General features: G+C 42.6%; 1 protein-coding gene across 6 annotated transcripts in view; it reads right to left on the reverse strand.

Moving 5' to 3' along the window:
• The window catches only part of COG5 (component of oligomeric golgi complex 5), a 150,302-nt gene that overhangs the window by 43,635 nt on the left and 84,542 nt on the right, over window positions 1-22,125 (reverse strand). For all 6 annotated transcript variants that reach the window (XM_081330701.1, XM_081330699.1, XM_081330700.1 and 3 more), the window contains 4 exons: window positions 20,532-20,694; window positions 16,885-16,997; window positions 16,704-16,781; window positions 1,642-1,723 (listed from right to left, as the gene is read on the reverse strand). In XM_081330701.1, the coding sequence (XP_081186827.1) occupies window positions 1,642-1,723; window positions 16,704-16,781; window positions 16,885-16,997; window positions 20,532-20,694 (436 nt within the window). The remainder of the gene's footprint in view (window positions 1-1,641; window positions 1,724-16,703; window positions 16,782-16,884; window positions 16,998-20,531; window positions 20,695-22,125) is intronic.

Consider the following 22,125-nt stretch of genomic DNA (forward strand, 5'->3'; position numbering starts at 1 on the left):
TTAAAAAACCCCTTTTTTCCGTAGCGTCTTCCTCCAGAATCCATTTAGTCTCCTTCTGTTCAGTTTTCAGAGAATTATCTTGCCGAAGGACCAATGGACCGACAGAGAAACGGAGTCCCTTTATGTAATATTTTTTCCCCCCAAATTTCCTTTTGGTTGGAAAGAATAAAAATGGGCAGGGGAAGATTTACCCGCTTGTACTTCAAATTAAACTGCAGATGGAACTGCAGGCGTTCAATTTATAGCCTACACTTAGGGAAGATATAATGTATTAAACAAGAACTGCGTGGAATTCTTTCAAATTCCATTACCATTAAAGCTAATGTTCTGATCCTTTCCAGCTCTGTAATAAAACTACAACCGCTGGACCACAACGTGTTACGTTCTGATTTAAAACAAGTGATAATTGAGTCTGTGAAATGCTTTTAGGGAGCGTTCAAAGTTACAACGGTCCTGAAAAAAGGGACTTAGGACCGTTTTTCACACTTACGACCGTTGCAGCATCCCCAGGGTCACGTGATCAAAATTTGGACGCTTGGCCAAACTGACCCATATTTATGACGGTCGCAGCGTCCTGGGGTCACGTGATCCCTCTTTTGCGGCCTTCTGACACGCAAAGCCAATGGGAAAACCATGCTACTCATTTAACAACTGCAGTGTTTGCTTAACAGCTGTGTCAAGAAAGCTCGTAAAATGGAGCAAAACTCGCTTAACAGCCATCTCGCTTAGCAACAGAAATTTTGGGCTCAATTGTGGTCCTAAATGGAGGACAACCAGCACTCACTTAACAAAATACCAGTGATCTGCTGGAAAGGCCGTCTTGATTGGAACATAAAAAACCCCCACATAGTTCTCTTCCCTTGGTTTTAATCAAATATTTAAACAAAGCCTTATCTCAATTAAGCAGCATCTTCAAAGAGTCCGCGGATCTTGCGCTGAATAAGTCAAATTCTTTTTTTTAAAAAGTCAGCCTTTATTAGCATTAGGAAGCTAAAGGCACTCAGATTTCAACTTTGATTATGCCCAGAGTGTTTCTGTGGAGAATTCTCCATTATCCCGGTCAAGGTTGTCCCAAAGGTGCTTTTTCCAAAAAAACAACTGGATTTTCTTGGAGTTGTTTTTTTGTTTGAAAAAAATGTTTCGCTTCTCATCCGAGAGAGAATACAACCACTGTCCTGTTCGTTGTCTCATTCAGGTCAAAACACAGGGAGTCCTCAACTTACAACAGCTAGTTTAGTGGCCGTTCCAAGTTACGACGGCGCTGAAAAAAGGGACTCGGGATCGTTTTTTCACACTTACGACTGTGGTCATGTGATCAACATCCAGACGCCTGGCAACTGACTCGTATTTACGACGGCGGCATTGTCCTGGGGATATGCGATCCCCTTTTTGCAACTTTGCGACAAACAAAGTCAAGGGGGAGGTCAGATTTACTTAACAACCGTGTCACTAACTTAACCTGAAACGTCGCGCAATGGGGCAAAATTTACCTAACAACTGTCTCGCTGGGCGACAGGAATTTTGGGCTCCATTATGGCCATATGTTGAGGACCATCTGTAGGTACAACAGAAGAGGACGGTGGCAAGGTTTATAAAGCTGGAGAAAATGTCATTAGCGTACATGCTGAAATCAGTACTTACTCTCAGATGCTTTCTGAAATTCTGACGCCAGAGTTTGAGTCACGGCTGTCCAGAAAGTGTATAAAATGTCTGAATGGCCATCCTAGAATAAAAGAAGACACAATTTTCAAAGGGGGGAAAAGCCAGTTTCACTTAACAACCGTCTTGCTGACTTTACAACCGAAGCGATTCACTTAACAAGTGTAGCAAGGAAGACTGTAAGACGGGGCAGAATTCACGTGGAAATGTTGGGTTCAAATGCGGTCGTAAAGTCAAGGACTGCCTGTATTTCACAAAACCTGGAATCCAGGAGAAAAAAAATGAACCCAAATGAAGATACTAATATTAGTGGAGAGGAAGAGAGAGAGAGAAAATTTTTTTTAAGACTTCCTCCGAAATCTAGTAGCAGGCAAATTGTATGACAAGATGACGGGCTTCGGTGATAGAACTTGCAGACAGGATGAATAACGGGCTGTATCTGATTACCTTACTAGCTGAAGGACAATAATTTCAACCATTTTCCTAAAAAAAGGCAGGGTAGGAAAAAGATGCTTCACTCAGGTATAGCAAACCGAACGCAGCATCTGCCGTAATATAATTTTATTCGGTTAGCTTTCAGAAAGACATGTGTGTGCATGCGCGTGCACGCGTGCCCGTGCATTTGCCTGTGTAACACCACATTTTAACTGGCTCAGTACCCATACAAGTAGCCAAGGATAAGTACCTTTATAAGTAATTAAGTAAAGAAAGAAAATAAATGCTTTTAGAAAGACGTATGTGTGCATACGCGTGTGTGTGCCCATACACGTGTCTATGTAACACGACATTATAACTGGCACAGTACCCACCCAAGTAGCCAAGGATAAGTACCTTTGTAAGTAATTAAGTAAAGAAAGAAAATAAATGCTTTTAGAAAGACGTATGTGTGCATACGCGTGTGTGTGCCCATACACGTGTCTATGTAACACGACATTTTAACTGGCACAGTACCCACACAAGTATTTATTTATTTATTTTATTAGATTTATATACCGCCCTTTCCCGAAGGACTCAGGGCGGTTTACAGGGTATTTAAAACAACCAGTACAAAAGTTAAAAACAAATTAAAAAAGATTAAATTATCCCTAAAATTAAAAAACCCCAGTTAAAAATTCTCAGCCTGGGCTGGAGAGCTCAAAGAAGCCAAGTCTTCAGGTCCCGGCGAAATGTGCGAAGGTCGGGGGCAGTCCTAAGCTCCACGGGCAGCTGGTTCCAGAGGGCAGGCGCACCCACAGAGAAGGCCCTTCCCCTGGGTGTTATCTGCCGACAGTCTTTTACCGGTGGCACCCTGAGAAGACCCTCCCTGTGGGAGCGCACTGGACGAAGGGAGCTTGATGCTGGTAGCAGGTGTTCCCTCAAATATCCCGGACCCAAGCCATTCAGGGCTTTATAGGTGATAACCAGCACCTTGAATCTCACCCGGAGGGCAACCGGAAGCCAATGCAGCTCGCGGAGTAGAGGTGTTACATGGGAGTATCGGGAAACCCCCATCACAACTCGTGCGGCCGCATTCTGCACCAGCTGAAGCCTCCGAGTGGTCCTCAAGGGCAGCCCCATGTAGAGAGCGTTGCAGTAGTCTAGACGGGAGGTCACGAGCGCATGAGTGACTGTGCGTAGGGCATCTCGGTCCAGATAGGGTCGCAACTGGCGCACCAGGCGAACCTGGGCAAAAGCCCCCCCTGGTCACGGCTCCTATATGATCTTCAAAATTGAGCCGTGAATCCAGGAGGACGCCCAAGTTGCGAGCCCTATCAACGGGGAGTAACACCTCACCCCCTATTGTTAAAGGTGGAATAATCTGGTTAAACTGAGATGCCGATATGCACAGCCACTCAGTCTTGGCAGGATTGAGACGAAGCCTGTTTCTCCCCATCCAGACCTGGACCGCCTCCAGGCAACGGGACATCACGGCGAGGGCATCGCTGGGTTGGTTCGGGGTGGAGAAAAACAGTTGGGTATCATCAGCGTACTGATGATACCCCACCCCGAAACCACGAATGATCTCACCCAGCGGCTTCATGTAGATGTTGAACAGGAGGGGAGAGAGAACCGACCCCTGAGGAACTCCACAAATGAGAGGCCTCGGGGTGGATCTCTGCCCTCCAGTCAACACCGACTGCGAACGGCCCAGGAGATAGGAGGAGAACCACCGTAGCCAAGGATAAGTACATTTATAAGTAATTAAGTAAAGAAAGAAATAAAATAAATGTACTGTTGCAGTCATAGGCCATAACAATGAGAGAGAGCCTAAAATGCAATCAAACAAAATCACAATACAAGGATATCAAGTAAAGGCGACCCTTGACTCACGACCACAATTGACCCCAAAATTTCTGTTGCAAAGTGAGACATTTGGCGAGTGGGTTTTGCCCCATTTTCAATAGGAAGTCATCCATTTACAAGAGATCGTTTAGTGACCATTCGAAGCTAGAACGGCACTGAAAAAATGACTTATGACCGTTTTTCACACTTACGACTGTTGCAGCATCCCGACGGTCACATGATTTACATTCGGATGCTTGACAAGGGGCTCGCATTTATGACGGTCCCGGGGGTCATGTGATCCCCTTTTGGGACCTTCTGACAAGCAAAATCAATTGCAAACATGGCACTAATTTAACAGCTGCGGTGATTTACTTCACAGCGGTGGCAAGAAAGGTCGTAAAATGGTGGAAAACTCACTTAGCGACTGTTTCGCTTAACGACAGACATTTTGGGCTCAACTGCGGTCGCAATTCGAGAACTACCTCTAGCACTTTGCTGAGGAGAGAGGTTTTTTTTAAAAAAAAAATAAATAAAATTCTAAACATTCCAATAACCTGAATACATAAATATGAACAGGGAAGAGAAACATGGGTATGAAAATAGACCGAAATAGTCTCAGAATCTCAAAACATAAAACAAGAACCACACACAAAAAAAATTAAAAATCAGCTGCTCCATTTCCTGCAAAGTCAGATTGCAGAAGAAAAGGAACCGTCATATGGCTGGCAATAATAACATATTATCATCAACCAACTTAATTAAAGTGACCTGCATTGACCATTATATTAAGCAGTCCTCTCTTCTTCCGGACTGTTGCGTGCCAGCACGAAAATGAGACAGATAATTATCCAATATAGCTTACGCTTCAGCCAGAGTTTTAAACAGACTCATTCATGAGAAAGATTTTAGAATATGAAATTAAAACCATCTCCCAGGAGCGAAATGTTAGAGGCGTCCATGTTCCACGGGGCTATTTAGGCGCAAAAATTGCAAACCCAATTATGTATGACACACGGATTCCCAACCGTTCTCTTAGCATACAGCCTCTCCCCTCAAAAGAGACCGTTTTTTCCAAATTCTAACAGTTTAAAAAAAAAAAATTTTAAATTTTATTTTAATCCTATTTATATCCCGCCCTTCTCCGAAGACTCAGGGCGGCTTACAATTTAAAGCACAAATCAATGTGCTTAGCAATAGACTTCATTCTATGTACAGGGAGTGCAGAATTATTAGGCAAATGAGTATTTTGACCACATCATCCTCTTTATGCATGTTGTCTTACTCCAAGCTGTATAGGCTCGAAAGCCTACTACCAATTAAGCATATTAGGTGATGTGCATCTTTGTAATGAGAAGGGGTGTGGTCTAATGACATCAACACCCTGTATCAGGTGTGCATAATTATTAGGCAACTTCCTTTCCTTTGGCAAAATGGGTCAAAAGAAGGACTTGACAGGCTCAGAAAAGTCAAAAATAGTGAGATATCTTGCAGAGGGATGCAGCACTCTTAAAATTGCAAAGCTTCTGAAGCGTGATCATCGAACAATCAAGCGTTTCATTCAAAATAGTCAACAGGGTCGCAAGAAGCGTGTGGAGAAACCAAGGCGCAAAATAACTGCCCATGAACTGAGAAAAGTCAAGCGTGCAGCTGCCAAGATGCCACTTGCCACCAGTTTGGCCATATTTCAGAGCTGCAACATCACTGGAGTGCCCAAAAGCACAAGGTGTGCAATACTCAGAGACATGGCCAAGGTAAGAAAGGCTGAAAGACGACCACCACTGAACAAGACACACAAGCTGAAACGTCAAGACTGGGCCAAGAAATATCTCAAGACTGATTTTTCTAAGGTTTTATGGACTGATGAAATGAGAGTGAGTCTTGATGGGCCAGATGGATGGGCCCGTGGCTGGATTGGTAAAGGGCAGAGAGCTCCAGTCCGACTCAGACGCCAGCAAGGTGGAGGTGGAGTACTGGTTTGGGCTGGTATCATCAAAGATGAGCTTGTGGGGCCTTTTCGGGTTGAGGATGGAGTCAAGCTCAACTCCCAGTCCTACTGCCAGTTTCTGGAAGACACCTTCTTCAAGCAGTGGTACAGGAAGAAGTCTGCATCCTTCAAGAAAAACATGATTTTCATGCAGGACAATGCTCCATCACACGCGTCCAAGTACTCCACAGCGTGGCTGGCAAGAAAGGGTATAAAAGAAGGAAATCTAATGACATGGCCTCCTTGTTCACCTGATCGGAACCCCATTGAGAACCTGTGGTCCATCATCAAATGTGAGATTTACAAGGAGGGAAAACAGTACACCTCTCTGAACAGTGTCTGGGAGGCTGTGGTTGCTGCTGCACGCAATGTTGATGGTGAACAGATCAAAACACTGACAGAATCCATGGATGGCAGGCTTTTGAGTGTCCTTGCAAAGAAAGGTGGCTATATTGGTCACTGATTTGTTTTTGTTATGTTTTTGAATGTCAGAAATGTATATTTGTGAATGTTGAGATGTTATATTGGTTTCACTGGTAAAAATAAATAATTGAAATGGGTATATATTTGTTTTTTGTTAAGTTGCCTAATAATTATGCACAGTAATAGTCACCTGCACACACAGATATCCCCCTAAAATAGCTATAACTAAAAACAAACTAAAAACTACTTCCAAAAATATTCAGCTTTGATATTAATGAGTTTTTTGGGTTCATTGAGAACATGGTTGTTGTTCAATAATAAAATTAATCCTCAAAAATACAACTTGCCTAATAATTCTGCACTCCCTGTATATGCCTGCTTATTAGGGCTTTCGCCCCCCCCCCCCAGCAGCATTATTACAAAGTCAGCTTATTGCCCCCAACAATCTGGGTCCTCATTTTACCTACCTCGGAAGGATGGAAGGCTGAGTCAACCTTGAGCCTGGTGGGACTCGAACCTGCACTAATTGCAGGCAGCTGGTGTTACTTAAGGAGGCATTAGCCCACTGCTCCACCAAGGAAAAAAAAATAAAAAAAAATAAAAAAAAATAAAAATAACACTGGCTATCAATTTCTCTTTGAAATGTGCAGTTGCTGCAGGGTGCAGTTATACAAACGTGCTTTGCAGGTTATCGAAACAATGCTCAAAACACCATGGAGGGGAAGATGCAATTTCTAATCAAAAGTCTAACAGGCTTTCTTTGAAGAAAGCAGGCTAAACAAACAGCCAGGGAGATCTTCTTTAAATCTTTTCCGTAAGGATGGTGAATTTGGGAATAAATCTGCAGGGCAGTCCCTCAGGGGATTTTGCTAAGGGAAGACCCATACGCTCTTATTTCTATAACAACACCCCAATTGCTGAATGTTTCAGATCCTGAACAAAAGCTATCGCAATAGTAAAAAAAAACAATATTAGGCACGTTCCTAAACTTTTTGAATGATCGTCGCTTCCCTTATCTCTGCGTTATTATCTGTGCGGTGTATCTTCAGGGCTGTGTAGAAGCTACAGTTTACAAAATATATTTATATATGACCAAGGTGGAGGAAAAAAAATCCACAATTTTGTCAGTCGGGGTAAATTTTATTTATTTATTTTTATTTTAATTCCATTTATATCCCGCCCTTCTCCGAAGACTCAGGGCGGCTTACAAGCTTAGCAGTAGCCTTCATTCTATGTTATATGCCGGCTTATTAGGGCTTTCACACACACCCCAAGCGGCATTATTACAAAGTCAGCTTATTGCCCCCAACAATCTGGGTCCTCATTTTACCTACCTCGGAAGGATGGAAGGCTGAGTCAACCTTGAGCCTGGTGGGACTCGAACCTGCACTAATTGCAGGCAGCTGGTGTTACTTAAGGAGGCATTAGCCCACTGCTCCACCAATGCGACAACTTTAGGTCAAGGAGCGAGAAGTGAATTTTCAGACATTGGGAAAAGGAGACACAGCTCGCTTTGGAAGATGCCTAACATATTTCCTTGATTCCGATCTACGGTTCACAATTCCACTGTACGTTCTTTTGTGGTGACAGAGACTAATGCAACGGGGGGGGGGGGGGAGATTTGCTAAAAATAAAAAAAAGACAGGCAGTCCTCAAGGTAAAGAACATCCAGCTGAAGGACAGCTCCTAGAGACAAATAAATGGGTTGCTATTGTCAAAAGCGGTGCCTGTTTCTAGCAGTTCGTTGTACGTCTTCAGCAGTTTAGCAGCTTGAGAAACGCCAACACTCTCCACCATTTTTTTTTAGCAACAGGCAGTCTCTCCATTAGCACGGGTTCTGATGTACAAGCAAGTTGAAGACAGAGTTAGAAAAGGAACTTGTTCTTAACTCAGGGCCTGCTTGCATGTGGAACGGAAGGGAATGGAGTAGGATGAAGTGCAAAACAATGGAACAGGATTGAATGGAACGGAATAAAATGTAATAAAGTAGAATGGAACGGAGTAGAATGGAATGGAATAGAATGGAACAGAATGGAATGGAGTGTAGTAGAATGGAATGGAACGGAACGGAATGGAATAGAATGGAATGGAATGGAACGGATTGGAGTAGAATGGAATGGAATAGAATGGAGTAGAATGGAACGGAGTAGAATGGAGTGGAGTAAATGGAATGGAATAGAATGGAATGGAACAGAATGGAATGGAACGGATTGGAGTAGAATGGAATGGAATAGAATGGAGTAGAATGGAATGGAATTTAATGGAACGGAACGGAACGGAACGGAGTGTAGTAGAATGGAACGGAATGGAATAGAATGGAGTAGGACACTTTATTTTCCCAAATGTAATTAAGACACAGGAATTTGTCTCTGGTGCAAAAACACTCAGAGTACTTGCAAAACGACAGAGAAATAATAGTAATAATAAAAGTGTGAAACCAGTAGAAGGGGGAAATAAAAGCTAATAAAAAGGACAATAATATTAAAGCCACCCTATCTATGGTGGCTTCAGAGGAAGGGGAAGTATGCAAGGTAGGCACAGATGATAGTTTTCACCCAATAAAATTAAATCGCCACTCATTCTAGTCAATGTTGAGCCAGAGTTTGGAAAACACAGCAATGCCACTTCCTGGGACCTTCTTGCTTTCACTTCAGATATTGCCACAAGGCAGAAGCAAGTTCAAGAGACCCAACACACTATAGATAATCCGTCTGTCAGGTCCAATCCACCAGGAGCATTCCTTGAGTTAAAGCACAGGAGAGTTTATAATTGCTACTTACACACGTGAATCTAATCAACTAACGGTTGAAGCAAAACCGGAGCTAGACAAGGGTCGACGGAATTCACACGGGTTGGATCTGAGTGGCTGCACAACGATTCCAAACCGGTGACACGTTTAACTCCGCCTTCCAGCCTTCCAACTCAGCCTGCTTTTCTCCTATATATATCTCCTAAACGTCTCATCTCAGACACTACACAACAATGTGAAATCCCAAGTCGTTTTTTTTTAAAAAAATGATAAATTATTATTTTCTCTTTCTGCAAGGGTCTGCAGGTCTACAAACCGCCATCTGTTCCTGGACAAGACTTGTGCTGCAGAGTTTCCAAGGAGACAGATGGGCCCTGTCTACTCGGAGTGCAGCTGTTGCAGAAAGTAAATACAAGGATAGCATTAGCTTAGCTAGCAGCAATTAGGGAACCGAATGTAAAAAATCAGGGTTTGTGTCACTGTCTCCTGTGAGAAGGGGCAGAGTGCCCTTTGAAAATGGGCAAGCTAATACTTTGGGGCTACTAAGCTTACACGAGTGGGCAAACAGAGATCTGCCTTCCTACTCCAGACATTTTAAGAAGGGTTAATCTACGTGAAATGATTCTGACTTTTGATTGATGATAGCTGCTTACTACCATAATTAACAGTGCTTGGAGTTTAAGTAGTATAAAAGGTAAAGGTAAAGGTTCCCCCGCACATCCGTGCTAGTCGTTTCCGACTCTAGGGGCCGGTGCTCATCTCCGTTTCAAAGCCAAAGAGCCAGCGCTTTTCCGAGGACGTCTCCGTGGTCATGTGGCTGGCATGACTAGACGCCAAAGGCGCACGGAACGCTGTTACCTTCCCACCGTCGTGGTCCCTATTTTTCTACTTGCCTTTTTACGTGCTTTCGAACTGCTAGGTTGGCAGAAGCTGGGACGAGTAACAGGAGCTCACTCTGTTACACGGCAGTCGGGATTTGACCCGCCAAACTGCCGACCTTCTGATTGACAAGCTCAGCGTCCTAACCCTCTGAGCCACCGCGTCCCTTCTTAAGTAGTATACTATCTTCTTATTTCTTTTTCTATTCTTTTCTTTTCTATTTCTTTCTTTCTTTCTTTCTTTCTTTCTTTCTTTCTTTCTTTCTTTCTTTCTTTCTTTCTTTCTTTCTTTCTTTCTCTTAAGATATGAGAAATGGAAAAGGGTTGGGATGGCCTGTATGAGGCAAAAAGACTTAAATACTTAAGTGTAATGAAAATCTTAACCAGTAAGAATGTTTGGAATATTGTGGGGGAAACAAATTTAAGTGAGAATGTTAAACAGGTTCTATGATAAGGCCATCGAGATGATCAGTTAGAAAAGAATCTTTAGATCAATGTGGTTACTATTTGCAGAAATATTGGAAAAATGTCTAATTGTTATTTATCCAAATAATTATACTAATTCAAGGTTGGCAAAAGAGAACATTTTTGGAAGAAGAGAACATCAAGCAAAGCTATTATGTGGACTACTGAATTATAGAAACTAATTGTTATTGACTGTTTTTAAATATAAACCCAGACAACACGATGTTTACCAAATATTAAGATGATTATGTAAAAACAAAAATTAATGAAACGTATTTAAAACAAAAAACAGTGCTTGGAGTTGCAACTGGATCCCTCAATCTCTCAGAACTGCTTTTGTCAAGCATGTCTACATTTTGGCTGTTTATTCAGCAATTCCAAATGTTGTGTAATTCCAAATTGCCGTGCAACATCAGAGAAAAAGGAACAGATAAGAAGCTGTGGTAAACTTTCTATGAGTTGAATACAACGATAGTTTACTAACAGAGGATTTTGACATATTACTCTTGCCTTTTGCTTGTTGCTTGTCATTTTACTCTTGCCCCTTAACTATTTTGCCACTAAAGTAGTAGATAGGTGACAGGCTGATAATTTGCAAATAGAATTATCAGTTTAAAAATGCGCGCGCGGGGGGGGGCTGTTCGGCAAGGGGTAGGTAACTAATATTTTTGCAATACATTCATCTGTATTCAACGAAGGGGGATATTATATGCATACGTGTTTGCGTCTTTTTTAATACACTTTTTTAAATGTTTGCTCGTTTCTTCCTGTGGAAAAAAAAATCCCCCCCCCCGGAATTTTATACAGCTAGTCCTCGACTTACCCTCGTTCATTTAACGACCGTGGCAAGAAAGGTCATAAAACAGGGCAAAACTCAGGCAACAATTGTCTCGCTTAGCAATGGAAATTTTGGGCCCAATTGCAGTCGTTCAGCCGAGCACGAACTACAACGTACAAGCTGCATTTACTGTCACTGAACACGTATATTGATATTAAATGTGCCACTTACAAGCTCTCCCCAAGCTACTTTTTCCTACAGCTTCTACTTTTTTAAACAGATGGCACACAAAATATCTCTCCCATCTGCTTAAGACACTGCCTTCCCATTTGCTGCTATGTTTTCCACGGGGCGGGTGGTGGCGGTGGTGGTGGAGGAATAAAAAGACATTTTCAACATAAGAGACCGCCAACGGTAGTTTTTACATTATGATATACCTCTTCCTAATTAATTCTTGGTGGCGATGGCGTAGTGCCGGGTGAATGTGGGTGCCTCTCCAGACTCTTCGCTCAAAAAAGTGTATGAAATGAGCAGAACAGAACCAAAAATGAGAGTCAGGAACAAACTGGGAGAGAAGAACAAGAAAGGAAGGATTGAATCCACTTCCAAGAACCAAAAATTTGCAGTTTGAGCACCTGCGCATAATATGATGATGATATTATTCCGGGAGTTACACGGACCGTACTCACTCCTGATCCATTTTTGGGTGGCTAGTTTGACTTTAAATCTTCCCATCGCTTTCCTGGCTCAGGATCGTAGTATTTGGAGATTAAACTGGAAGATAATATGTGTATCGTATCGATCATATTCACGCCCTTAACTTAGAAAAGATTGAGGAAGCGTGACTTTATTTCAGGAGTAAAAGTGGGGTTTTGCAGGGTCATTCTGGTTGATTCAGAGTTGGTCCTGTAGTAAAGCTTTTCAACTTACTTGCTCAGGAAAGACATTAAGCTACCGTTAAGCTAACATCAACAATCTGGGCAAAACAATCACTTTATCCTAAGCTGTTAAAGGTAAAGGTAAAGGTTCCCCCGCACATGCGTGCTAGTCGTTTCCGACTCTAGGGGCCGGTGCTCATCTCCGTTTCAAAGCCGAAGAGCCAGCGCTTGTCCGAGGACATCTCCGTGGTCATGTGGCTGGCATGACTAGACGCCAAAGGCGCACGGAACGCTGTTACCTTCCCACCGTAGTGGTCCCTATTTTTCTACTTGCATTTTTACGTGCTTTCGAACTGCTAGGTTGGCAGAAGCTGGGACGAGTAACAGGCGCTCACTCTGTTACGCGGAACTCGGGATTCGATCCGCCAAACTGCCGACCTTCCGATCGACAAGCTCAGCGTCCTAACCCACTGAGCCACCGCGTTGCTAAGCTGTTAGGAATGGCTAAATTCAAATGAAGTAAGAATTGTTTTGAAGGGCGCTCTCTGAGCTTGGCTGTTTGCTTGCAGACATTTCATTACCTAACTACGGAACGTCATCAGGGCTAATAAGGAGTGGGGTTTGCTGTCAGTTTACATTCTAGTTGCTTGTCCTGTCAGTGTGTTGGTGGGGGTGGGGGTGGGGGTGGTCTCGTTAACTTGTTTGGCAAATTCCTTGATTGCTTACTTCTTGATTGTTGGTTCGATGTCAATCTCGCTGCTAATCTGCATTGTTTTGCCGACAAGGTCTGCTTACTAATGTGTAAACCATGGACTTGGAAAAGCTGCACAGAATAGACAATTAAGCGAAACGAACTATGTCACAGTGTCACGGATTAATTTTAGCATTGCCAAGAAGCTGAAAGAAACGGTGGACGAGAAAAGCGAAAGTTGGGAAGATAAATGAGGGTTTTGTTATCCATTTTCCTCTTCCCTAAATTCAATAGTTAAACAGGGGGAAAACATTGTGACAGATAGACTAGGCTGCCAGTATGAAGGTAGCCCTCGACTTATGGCCACAATTCCGTCCAAAATTTATGTTGCTAAGTGAAACGGTTGTTAGGTGAGTTTTGCCCCATTTTATGACCTTTCTTGCCACAGTTGTTAAGCGAATCACTGCAGATGTTACGTTAATAGAATGGAATGGAATATAGAATAGAATGGAATGGAATGGAGTAGAATAGAACAGAATGTAGAAATGAAGCATAGAATAGAATAGAATAGAATAGAATAGAATAGAATAGAATAGAATAGAATAGAATAGAATAGAATAGAATAGAATAGAACAGAATTACAGAATAGAATAGAATAGAATAGAATAGAATAGAATAGAATAGAATAGAATAGAATAGAATAGAATAGAATAGAATAGAATAGAATAGAATTAGAAGAATGGAATGGAATGGAATAGAATAGAATAGAACAGAATAGAACAGGGGTGTCAAACTCAATTTCATTGAGGGCCGCATCAGCATTGCAGTTGCCCTCAGGGGGCCGGGTGGGTATGGCCAGGGTGGGCGTGGCCTACTGGGTGGGTGTGGCTAGAATGAGTATAGCCTACTGGGTGGGCATGGCCAACTCTACATCGTTCGCATCAAGGGTGCCTATGGGGGCCTGGGCAGGAGTGGGACAGATCTGAGGGTCTCTGGCAGAAGGAGGGTCTCTGGGCCAGGGCCAAGGCAGTGGGGGCCATTCCCTCACTGTTTCCAGGATGGCTTCGCGGGCCACATGAAACCACTTCGCGGGCCGTATCTGGCCCCCGGGCCTTGTGTTTGACATGTCTGGAATAGAAGCTGGAAGGGACCTTGGAGGTCTTCTAGTCCAGCCCCCTGCTCAAGCAGGAGAACCTATACCATCTCAGACAAGTGACTGTCCAGTTTCTTTTTATAAACCTCCAGTGATGGAGCACCCATGGTTTCTGGTGGCAAGCTGTTCCACTGGTTAATTGTCCTCACTGTTAGGGACTTTCTCCTTAGGTTGTTAAGTGAATCTGGCTTCCCCCATTGACTTGACTTGTCAGAAGGTCACAAAAGGGGATCCCATGACTCTGGGACACAGCAACCGTCATAAATATGAAACAGTTGCCAAGGGTCTGAATTTTGATCAGATGACCATGGGGATGCTGCAACCGTCGTTAAATGTGAAAAATCGTCGTAAGCCACTTTTTGCACCGCCCATGTCCTAAGCCTGAAAAACGGCCGTCCCTTTTTTTCCAGCGCTGTTGCGACTTTGAACGGTCAGTAAATGAACGGTTGTAAGTCGAGGATTACCTGCACTGTCCTTGCTTCTTGGGGAAACTAGTCACCAAAGGTTCCTAAATAAGATTCCAAAATGAAAAACAACAGACGACAAAAAGGTGTTCCCATCAGCGGTACAGCAGGCAGTAAAAGGAAAGGATTATTTTGAAGACAAAACTTCAAAACAAGAAGCAGATGGCTGGATCGAGAGACTTCGTGTATAACACCGATTCATCAAGCCACACAGCATTTATTGCACTGTCTTAACGTCCCTTTCCGATAAAACAAAATTAAGTTAAATAATAAAAAAAAAACAGCCACTCACAGCCGTTTGGCCCCCAAAGGTGTCATGCTTGAATGGGTAGGGCGATGCAATTTTTTATTTCCACATGGCTGTCCTTTCCTTACAAACACGCCGCCCCCCTCCCCAAAAAAAGATAATAATTCCTGAGGGTCTGTTATTATGTTATTCCAGAAAAATTGGGGGAGAAAGTTAAAAAAACCCCCCTCCAGATGCTTATCTGGTGACTGCCATCTGCTGTTCACCCACTTGTAACAGGACATGAGGGGAAGGGGGGGGGAAATGGGAGAGGGAAATATTGCTTTACCCATTCCTTAACCATCAAAAGCTGCCAGGGAAAATCTTCCACCTTGTCAAGTTGAATTTCAGAACACCGCGCTGTGACACCAGCCCGAGCAAAACTGACTCATTTTGCCTTGCAACGTTAAACAGGCACCGTTTGGATCGCCAGGCGTGTGTAGTTAAAAACGTTCTGTAGGCTCTGGGCAGTGGTTATCACTCCATACCTCTTGACGTATCTGGCAATTATTATTTTTTTAACCTCTGGGTCTTCCTCAATAATACCTTTTGCTGTCATAAAGCATTTATCCCGTTTCTTCACCAATAATTACAAAAAAATGATTATCTGTCTTTGTAAGCGTGAACAGGTAGCATGACTTACAACCATTTGTTTAGGATAGGATAGGATAGGATAGAATAGAATAATGAAGAATAGAATAGAATAATGAAGAATAGAATAGAATAGAATAGAATAGAATAGAATAGAATAGAATAGAATAGAATAGAATAGAATAGAATAGAATAGAATAGAATAGAATAGAATAAGAAAGAATAGAATAGAATAATGAAGAATAGAATAGAATAGAATAGAATAGAATAGAATAGAATAGAATAGAATAGAATAGAATAGAATAGAATAAGAAAGAATAGAATAGAATAATAAGAAAGAATAGAATAGAATAGAATAGAATAGAATAGAATAGAATAGAATAGAATAGAATAGAATAGAATAGAATAGAATAGAATAGAATAGAATAGAATAGAATAGAATAGAATAGAATAGAATAGAATAATAATGGAAAAGAACAGAACAGAACAGAACAGAATAGAATAATAAGAAAGAATAGAATAGAATAATGAAGAATAGAATAGAATAGAATAGAATAGAATAGAATAGAATAGAATAGAATAGAATAGAATAGAATAGAATAGAATAGAATAGAATAGAATAGAATAGAATAGAAGAATGAAGAATAAGAATAGGAATAGGAATAAGAATAGAATAGAAAAGAACAGAATAGAATAGAATAGGAATAGAATAGTAATGGAAAAGAACAGAATAGAATAATGAAGAATAGAATAGAATAGAATAGAATAGAATAGAATAGAATAGAATAGAATAGAATAGAATAGAATAGAATAATAATGGAAAAGAACAGAATAGAATAATGAAGAATAGAATAGAATAGAATAGAATAGAATAGAATAGAATAGAATAGAATAGAACAGAATAGAATAGAATAAAAAAGAATGGAATGGAAAATAATAGAAAATAGAACAGAATTAGAAACAGAAGGGAAATAGAAACGTAACAGAACAGAACAGAACATAACAGAACAGTTTTTTATTGGCCAAATGTGATTGGTCACAGAAGGAATTTGTCTCTGGTGCATAAGCTCTCAGTGTGAGCAAACAGCATTGGAAAAAAGGGACCGGTTTTTCACACGTAGCAACCGTTGACGCATCCCCGCGGTCACATAATCAACATTCGGACGCTTGGCAACTGACTTGTACTTTATGACAGTTGCCCTGTCCCTGGGTGACGTGATCTCTATTCGTAACTCTTCCCAGCTCCCTTCCGGCAAGCAAAGTCGCACTGTTCACTTGAGCAGCTGCACCCGATCCACTTCAACCACCGTCGCCAAGAAAGATTGTAAAAATGAGGTCAAACTCATTTAACAGCCGCCTCGCTTAGCAGCATAAATTCTGGGCTCGACTGAGGACCATGTGCATTTCGGCGCTGAGAGCAGGAGCTAGAAACCCCTTACCTTTGCTAATTCATCAATGAAGCACACGTGGGTCACCGGGTCTCTTTTCTTCGACAAGATCTTCTGCAGATGTTGCACCTGAAAAAAACAGAACAACGCGCGATCTGAAGTCCAGGTTCTGCAGATGTTTCGTGGAGGCTCCAAACCAAGGAAAGGACGTTTGAAGGACCAAATCAAATACCTGTCCACAAGCTGCACAGATCTGATCCATCAGTTTTTCCATATTGGTCCAGAGCGCTGCTCGGAAGGCTGCCGTGTTTCCTGGGGTGGGCATAGCTGCTCGGCCAGGACCGCCTAGATGCATTTAAATAATAATAATAATAAAAAGGTAAAGGTTCCCCCGCACAGGCGTGCTAGTCGTTTCCGACTCTAGGGGCCGGTGCTCATCTCCGTTTCAAAGCCGAAGAGCCAGCGCTTGTCCGAGGACGTCTCCGTGGTCATGTGGCCGGCATGACTCGACGCCAAAGGCGCACGGAACGCTGTTACCTTCCCACCGGAGTGGTCCCTATTTTTCTACTTGTATTTTTACGTGCTTTCGAACTGCTAGGTTGGCAGAAGCTGGGACGCCAACCTAGTAACAGGCGTTCACTCTGCTACGCGGCACTCGGGATTCGACCCGCCAAACTGCCGAACTTCTGATTGACAAGCTCAGTGTCCTAACCTACTGAGCCACCACGTCCCGTGAATAATAATAATAATAATAATAATAATAATAATAATAATAATAATAATAATAATAATAATAATAATAATAATCCGTCTCAAAACCAGCTGAAAAGCTTACACACACTTTTTGAATGTCTAAATTGCTGCGCAGATCAAAAGGAGGAAGTTCACAGAACAACAGAAGATTTTTTTTGGGCCTGGCTGCAATTATAACAGAATAACAGAGCTGGGAGGGACCTTGGAGGTCATCTAGTCCAACCCCCTGCTCAAGCGGGAGACCCTATACCATTCCAGACAAGTCCAGTCTCTTCTTGAAAACCTCCAGTGATGGAGCAGCCACAACCTCCGGAGGCAATGAACTGAGTTAGGGCTGACTATAAGGCAGGACAAGAAGCAATCAACGGAAACTAATCAAGGAGTGAAGCAACCTAAGCAGAATACAGAAGAACACAGAGTTGGAAGGGACCTTGGAGGTCTTCTAGTCTGACCCTCTGCTTAAGCCGGAAACACAGGTTCCTCTTAATAGTTATCCTGGGGAAAGGTGATTCTTGGATTGTTACCTCTCTTTTTTTTTTTAATCTAGAACCAAGGACAAATTTCCTGATAGTGAAAAATGATTAATTCCAGAAGTTGCGGATGCTCCAACACTGGAGGTTTTTAAAAAGAGACCGGGCAACCACTTGTCTGAAAGGGTATAGGGTTTCCTGCCTGAACGGTGGGTTGGACTAGAAGACCTCCAGATTCCCTTCCAACTCTGTTCTTCTATTATGATTCCAGGCAGGTCAAAATCTAAACCTCATTTTTAGCCTTCAGCAAAAGGGCTGCAAGAAACCATCCAGGGATGTTGGTAGATGAATTGTTTGGGTGCGATGAATGAAAGTTGTCCACAAAGGAAACCGTGACTGTGTTTAATCCCTGCTCACCCACAAATGTGGTATGAAATCACACCACTGAAAACCGAAACGGTAACTTAAGGGTGCTAGAAGAGGGAGTCCACCTATTCTCCAAAGGACGTGAAGGCAGGACAAGAAGCAGCGGATGGAAACTCATCAAGGAGAGAAGCAACCTGGAATTAAGGAGGAATTTCCGGGCAGTGAGGACAATTAACCGGTGGAACAACCTGCCTCCAGAAGTTGTGAGTGCTCCAAACACTGGAGGCTTTTAAGAAGAGACTGGACAGCCATTTGTCTGAAATGGTATAGGGTTTCCTGCCCGGCCAAGGGGTTGGACTAGATGACCTCCAAGGTTCCTTCCATCATCATCATCATCATCATCATCATCAATCATCGCAGTCAGCCAGATGTTCAGACTGGATTTGGCTTTTTTGTCTACCTAGCAAGTCCTTGCCAAGGACCTGCGATAGGCAGATGTGGATGTTTGATGGTATTATAGATCTCGTCGCAGGATGGAAGCAGTTCCCAGTAAGGCCGCCTTTTGCAATTGACTAATGGCCAATTTGTCAATGCCGATGATGGTGTCCAAGTGGTGCTCCAGTTGTTTTGGGATTGCACCCAAGGCGCCTATTACTATTGGTACTATCGTTGCTTGATGATGATGATGATGATGATGATGATATTATATTATTATTATTATTATTATTATTATTATTATTATTATTATTATTATTATTATTATTATTATTATTATTATTATTATTATTATTATTATTATTATTATTATTATTATTATTATTATTATTATTAACCTGGCACCTAGTTAAAACAAGAAAAAAAGACTGAAGTTTAAACCCAGCCAACTATTATGTACACTATATGTTGTTCTCGTTTTACAACCATTCATTTAGCGACCGTCCAAGTTACAATGGCACTGAGAAAAGGGACTCATGACCGTTTTTCACACTTAACGACCATTGCAGCATCCCCACGGTCACATGATCAAAATTCAGATGATTGACAACCGACTCATATTTACGACGTCCCGGGGTCACATGATCCGGACAAGCCAAGTAAACCGGGGAAGACAGATTCACTTAACAACTGTGCTACTAACTCAGCCAAAGTGATTCACTTAACGACTGTGGCAAGAATGGTTATAAAATGGGACAAGAGTCCCTGAACGATTTGTCTTCCTCAGCAGTGGAAATTTTGGGCTCAAATGCAGTCGTAAGTTGAGGACTGCCTGCATGTGGCGGGATGCAAGAGATCCTTACGCCAGCGTTCAACAACTACCTCCGCCCGTCGCTAACCTTCAGACATGCTGATCCCAAATAAATTAGGTCCCTCCCTGCTGGTTCCCAGTTACCAAGTTAAGCGACACCATTTTTTTTCCTTTGCTCTGCAATCATAAATTCTTAAATTAAAATTATAAGAAGGGTATCTTTAACGGCATTAATAATTCAGCGCGATGTTGCATTGAACTGCTTTTGCGATAAAATGTCAAAGCTCCACAGTGTGTAATTCCTTTTTTTTTCCCCCTTCGTCAATATTTTATATCGGATTAAAGGCTAAGATTACAAGCGGTTTCGGTATAATGTGTTCTCCGTAATGTAGGATATTCTATTAGCTGACAGGAGACGCACCCCGTCAAAATCCCGGCAAGGTGAATTCAACGTTTACTGCAGGGGTCTTCAAACTTGGCCCTTTTATGACTTGTGGACTTCGACTCCCAGCGTGCCTGGCTGAGGAATTGTGGGAGTTGAAGTCCACAAGTCATAAAAGGGCCAAGTTTGAAGACCTCTGGCTTATTACATTGTTCCAAAGCCCGCTGGACTTTCTTTTATTTTCTTTGAAGACCTTTCGCTTCTCGCCCCAGAAGCTTCTTCGGCTCTGACTGGATTCGCTGATGTTCCATCTTCTATTTTTTTTTAACAGCTGTTCTAGCTTTGAACGGTCGCTAAAAGAACGCTTGTCAATCGAGGACTACCTGTAAGTCCCATTGATGGGGATCTATCAAGTTACGAAGCATTGTTTGGTCTAATGCAGAGGTCCCCAACCTTTTGGGCACCAGGGACCGGTTCCGTGGAGACAGGTTTTCCCACGGACTGGAGGGCTCGTGGTTTCACGTGCTGCCTGCATCCCGCGGGGGGGGGGGGCTTTGCTTCTTTTGTGCGGACCGGTTGCTGGCGTGCCACGGCCCTGTGCCGGTCCACGGACCGAGGGTTGGGGACCCCTGGTCTAATATGCCAAAAGTACATTAGGGTACCTCTTGCGGCTTGAGAAGGCTGAGTCAGAACTTTAAAATCCAGAGCGTTGCTGACATTCTCTTCCAAGGCTGCGCAATAGCCCTCGACAACATTAGCAATTGTAGCTTTTAAGGTTCCGAGATTATAGAAAACTTGAAGGGCGGTTCCTTCTTGAGTAGGATTCTGGAAGAGACAAAGAAATCAAGGCTGAAGGGGAAGAAATGATGAATCAGCTTTTAGCAAGAGATTTACCTTCAACAGTGTAGCACTTCCTCCAAGCTCCTATAAAATATTGCTTCCTGCTCGGATGGTTTTGTTTTACATCGTGTGTGATTAGAAGGGAACAACAACAACAACAACAATATCACGACCTGGCCATCAAAACTGCGGGATTATGGATGAAACGTGTAACAGTGATACCCATTGTCAGCGGGGCACTGGGAACGATGTCCCAAAACTTTGCAAAATACAACAAGCGGGCCTGGACTGACTACGGTTATTAATTAGGCTTTTTACTGGGTTAAATTGTCTTGTATTTATTGCATCTATTGTTTAATTCTTTTTTAAAAAATTTTACTTTATCTTTTTAAATTTTTATGGTTGTGAGCCGCCCTGAGTCCTCAGGGAGAAGGGCGGCATATAAATTTAATCAAATCAAATCAAGGAACGGCAGCTTCCTGCAATCACTCCGGCAAAGCTACAAAAAACTGCGCTACTCGGAACATCTTACATTTGAAGGAGGTACCTGGTTGATACCTAGGATGCTGGCAGCAACCCCTGTCAACCATCAGCGCCAGTCAGTTTGAATGTTCAGTTGACTGAGGTTCATGTTTAAGGAATAAAAGATAATTTTTTATTTTAATTCCATTTATATCCCACCCTTCTCCGAAGACTCAGGGCGGCTTACAAGCTTAGCAGTAGCCTTCATTCTATGTATATGCCTGCTTATTAGGGCTTTCACACCGCCTCCCAAGCGGCATTATTACAAAGTCAGCTTAATTGCCCCCAACAATCTGGGTCCTCATTTTACCTACCTCGGAAGGATGGAAGGCTGAGTCAACCTTGAGCCTGGTGGGACTCGAACCTGCACTAATTGCAAGCAGCTGGTGTTACTTAAGGAGGCATTAGCCAATAATAATGATGATCATGATGATGATGGAAGGGACCTTGAAGGTCATCTAGTCCTACCCCCTGCTCAGGCAGGAAACCCTATAACATTTCAGACAAATGGCTGTCCAATCTCTTCTTAAAGACTTCCAGTGTTGGAGCATCCACAACTTCTGAAGGCAGGTTGTTCCACTGGTTAATTGTTCTCACTGTCAGGAAATTCCTCCTTAGTTCCAGGTTGCTTCTCTCCTTGATGAGTTTCCATCCCTTGCTTCTTGTCCTGCCTTCAGGCACTTTGGAGAATAGCTTGACTCCTTCTTCTTTGGGGCAGCCCCTGAGATACTGGAAGACTGCTATCATGTCACCCCTCGTCCTTCTGTTCATTAAACTAGACATACCCAATTCCAATTAGCAGTCTCAATAAAGGTAAGTTGTAGCGTTGATTCCCTGGTCTTGTCTACCTAGTGGGGCTGACACAGGGTGACTTTTAAGTCAGCCACTCTTTCT

The sequence above is a fragment of the Vipera berus genome (genome assembly GCF_964194415.1).
Source record: "Vipera berus genome assembly, chromosome: 6".
NCBI classification, from domain to species: Eukaryota; Metazoa; Chordata; class Lepidosauria; order Squamata; family Viperidae; genus Vipera; species Vipera berus.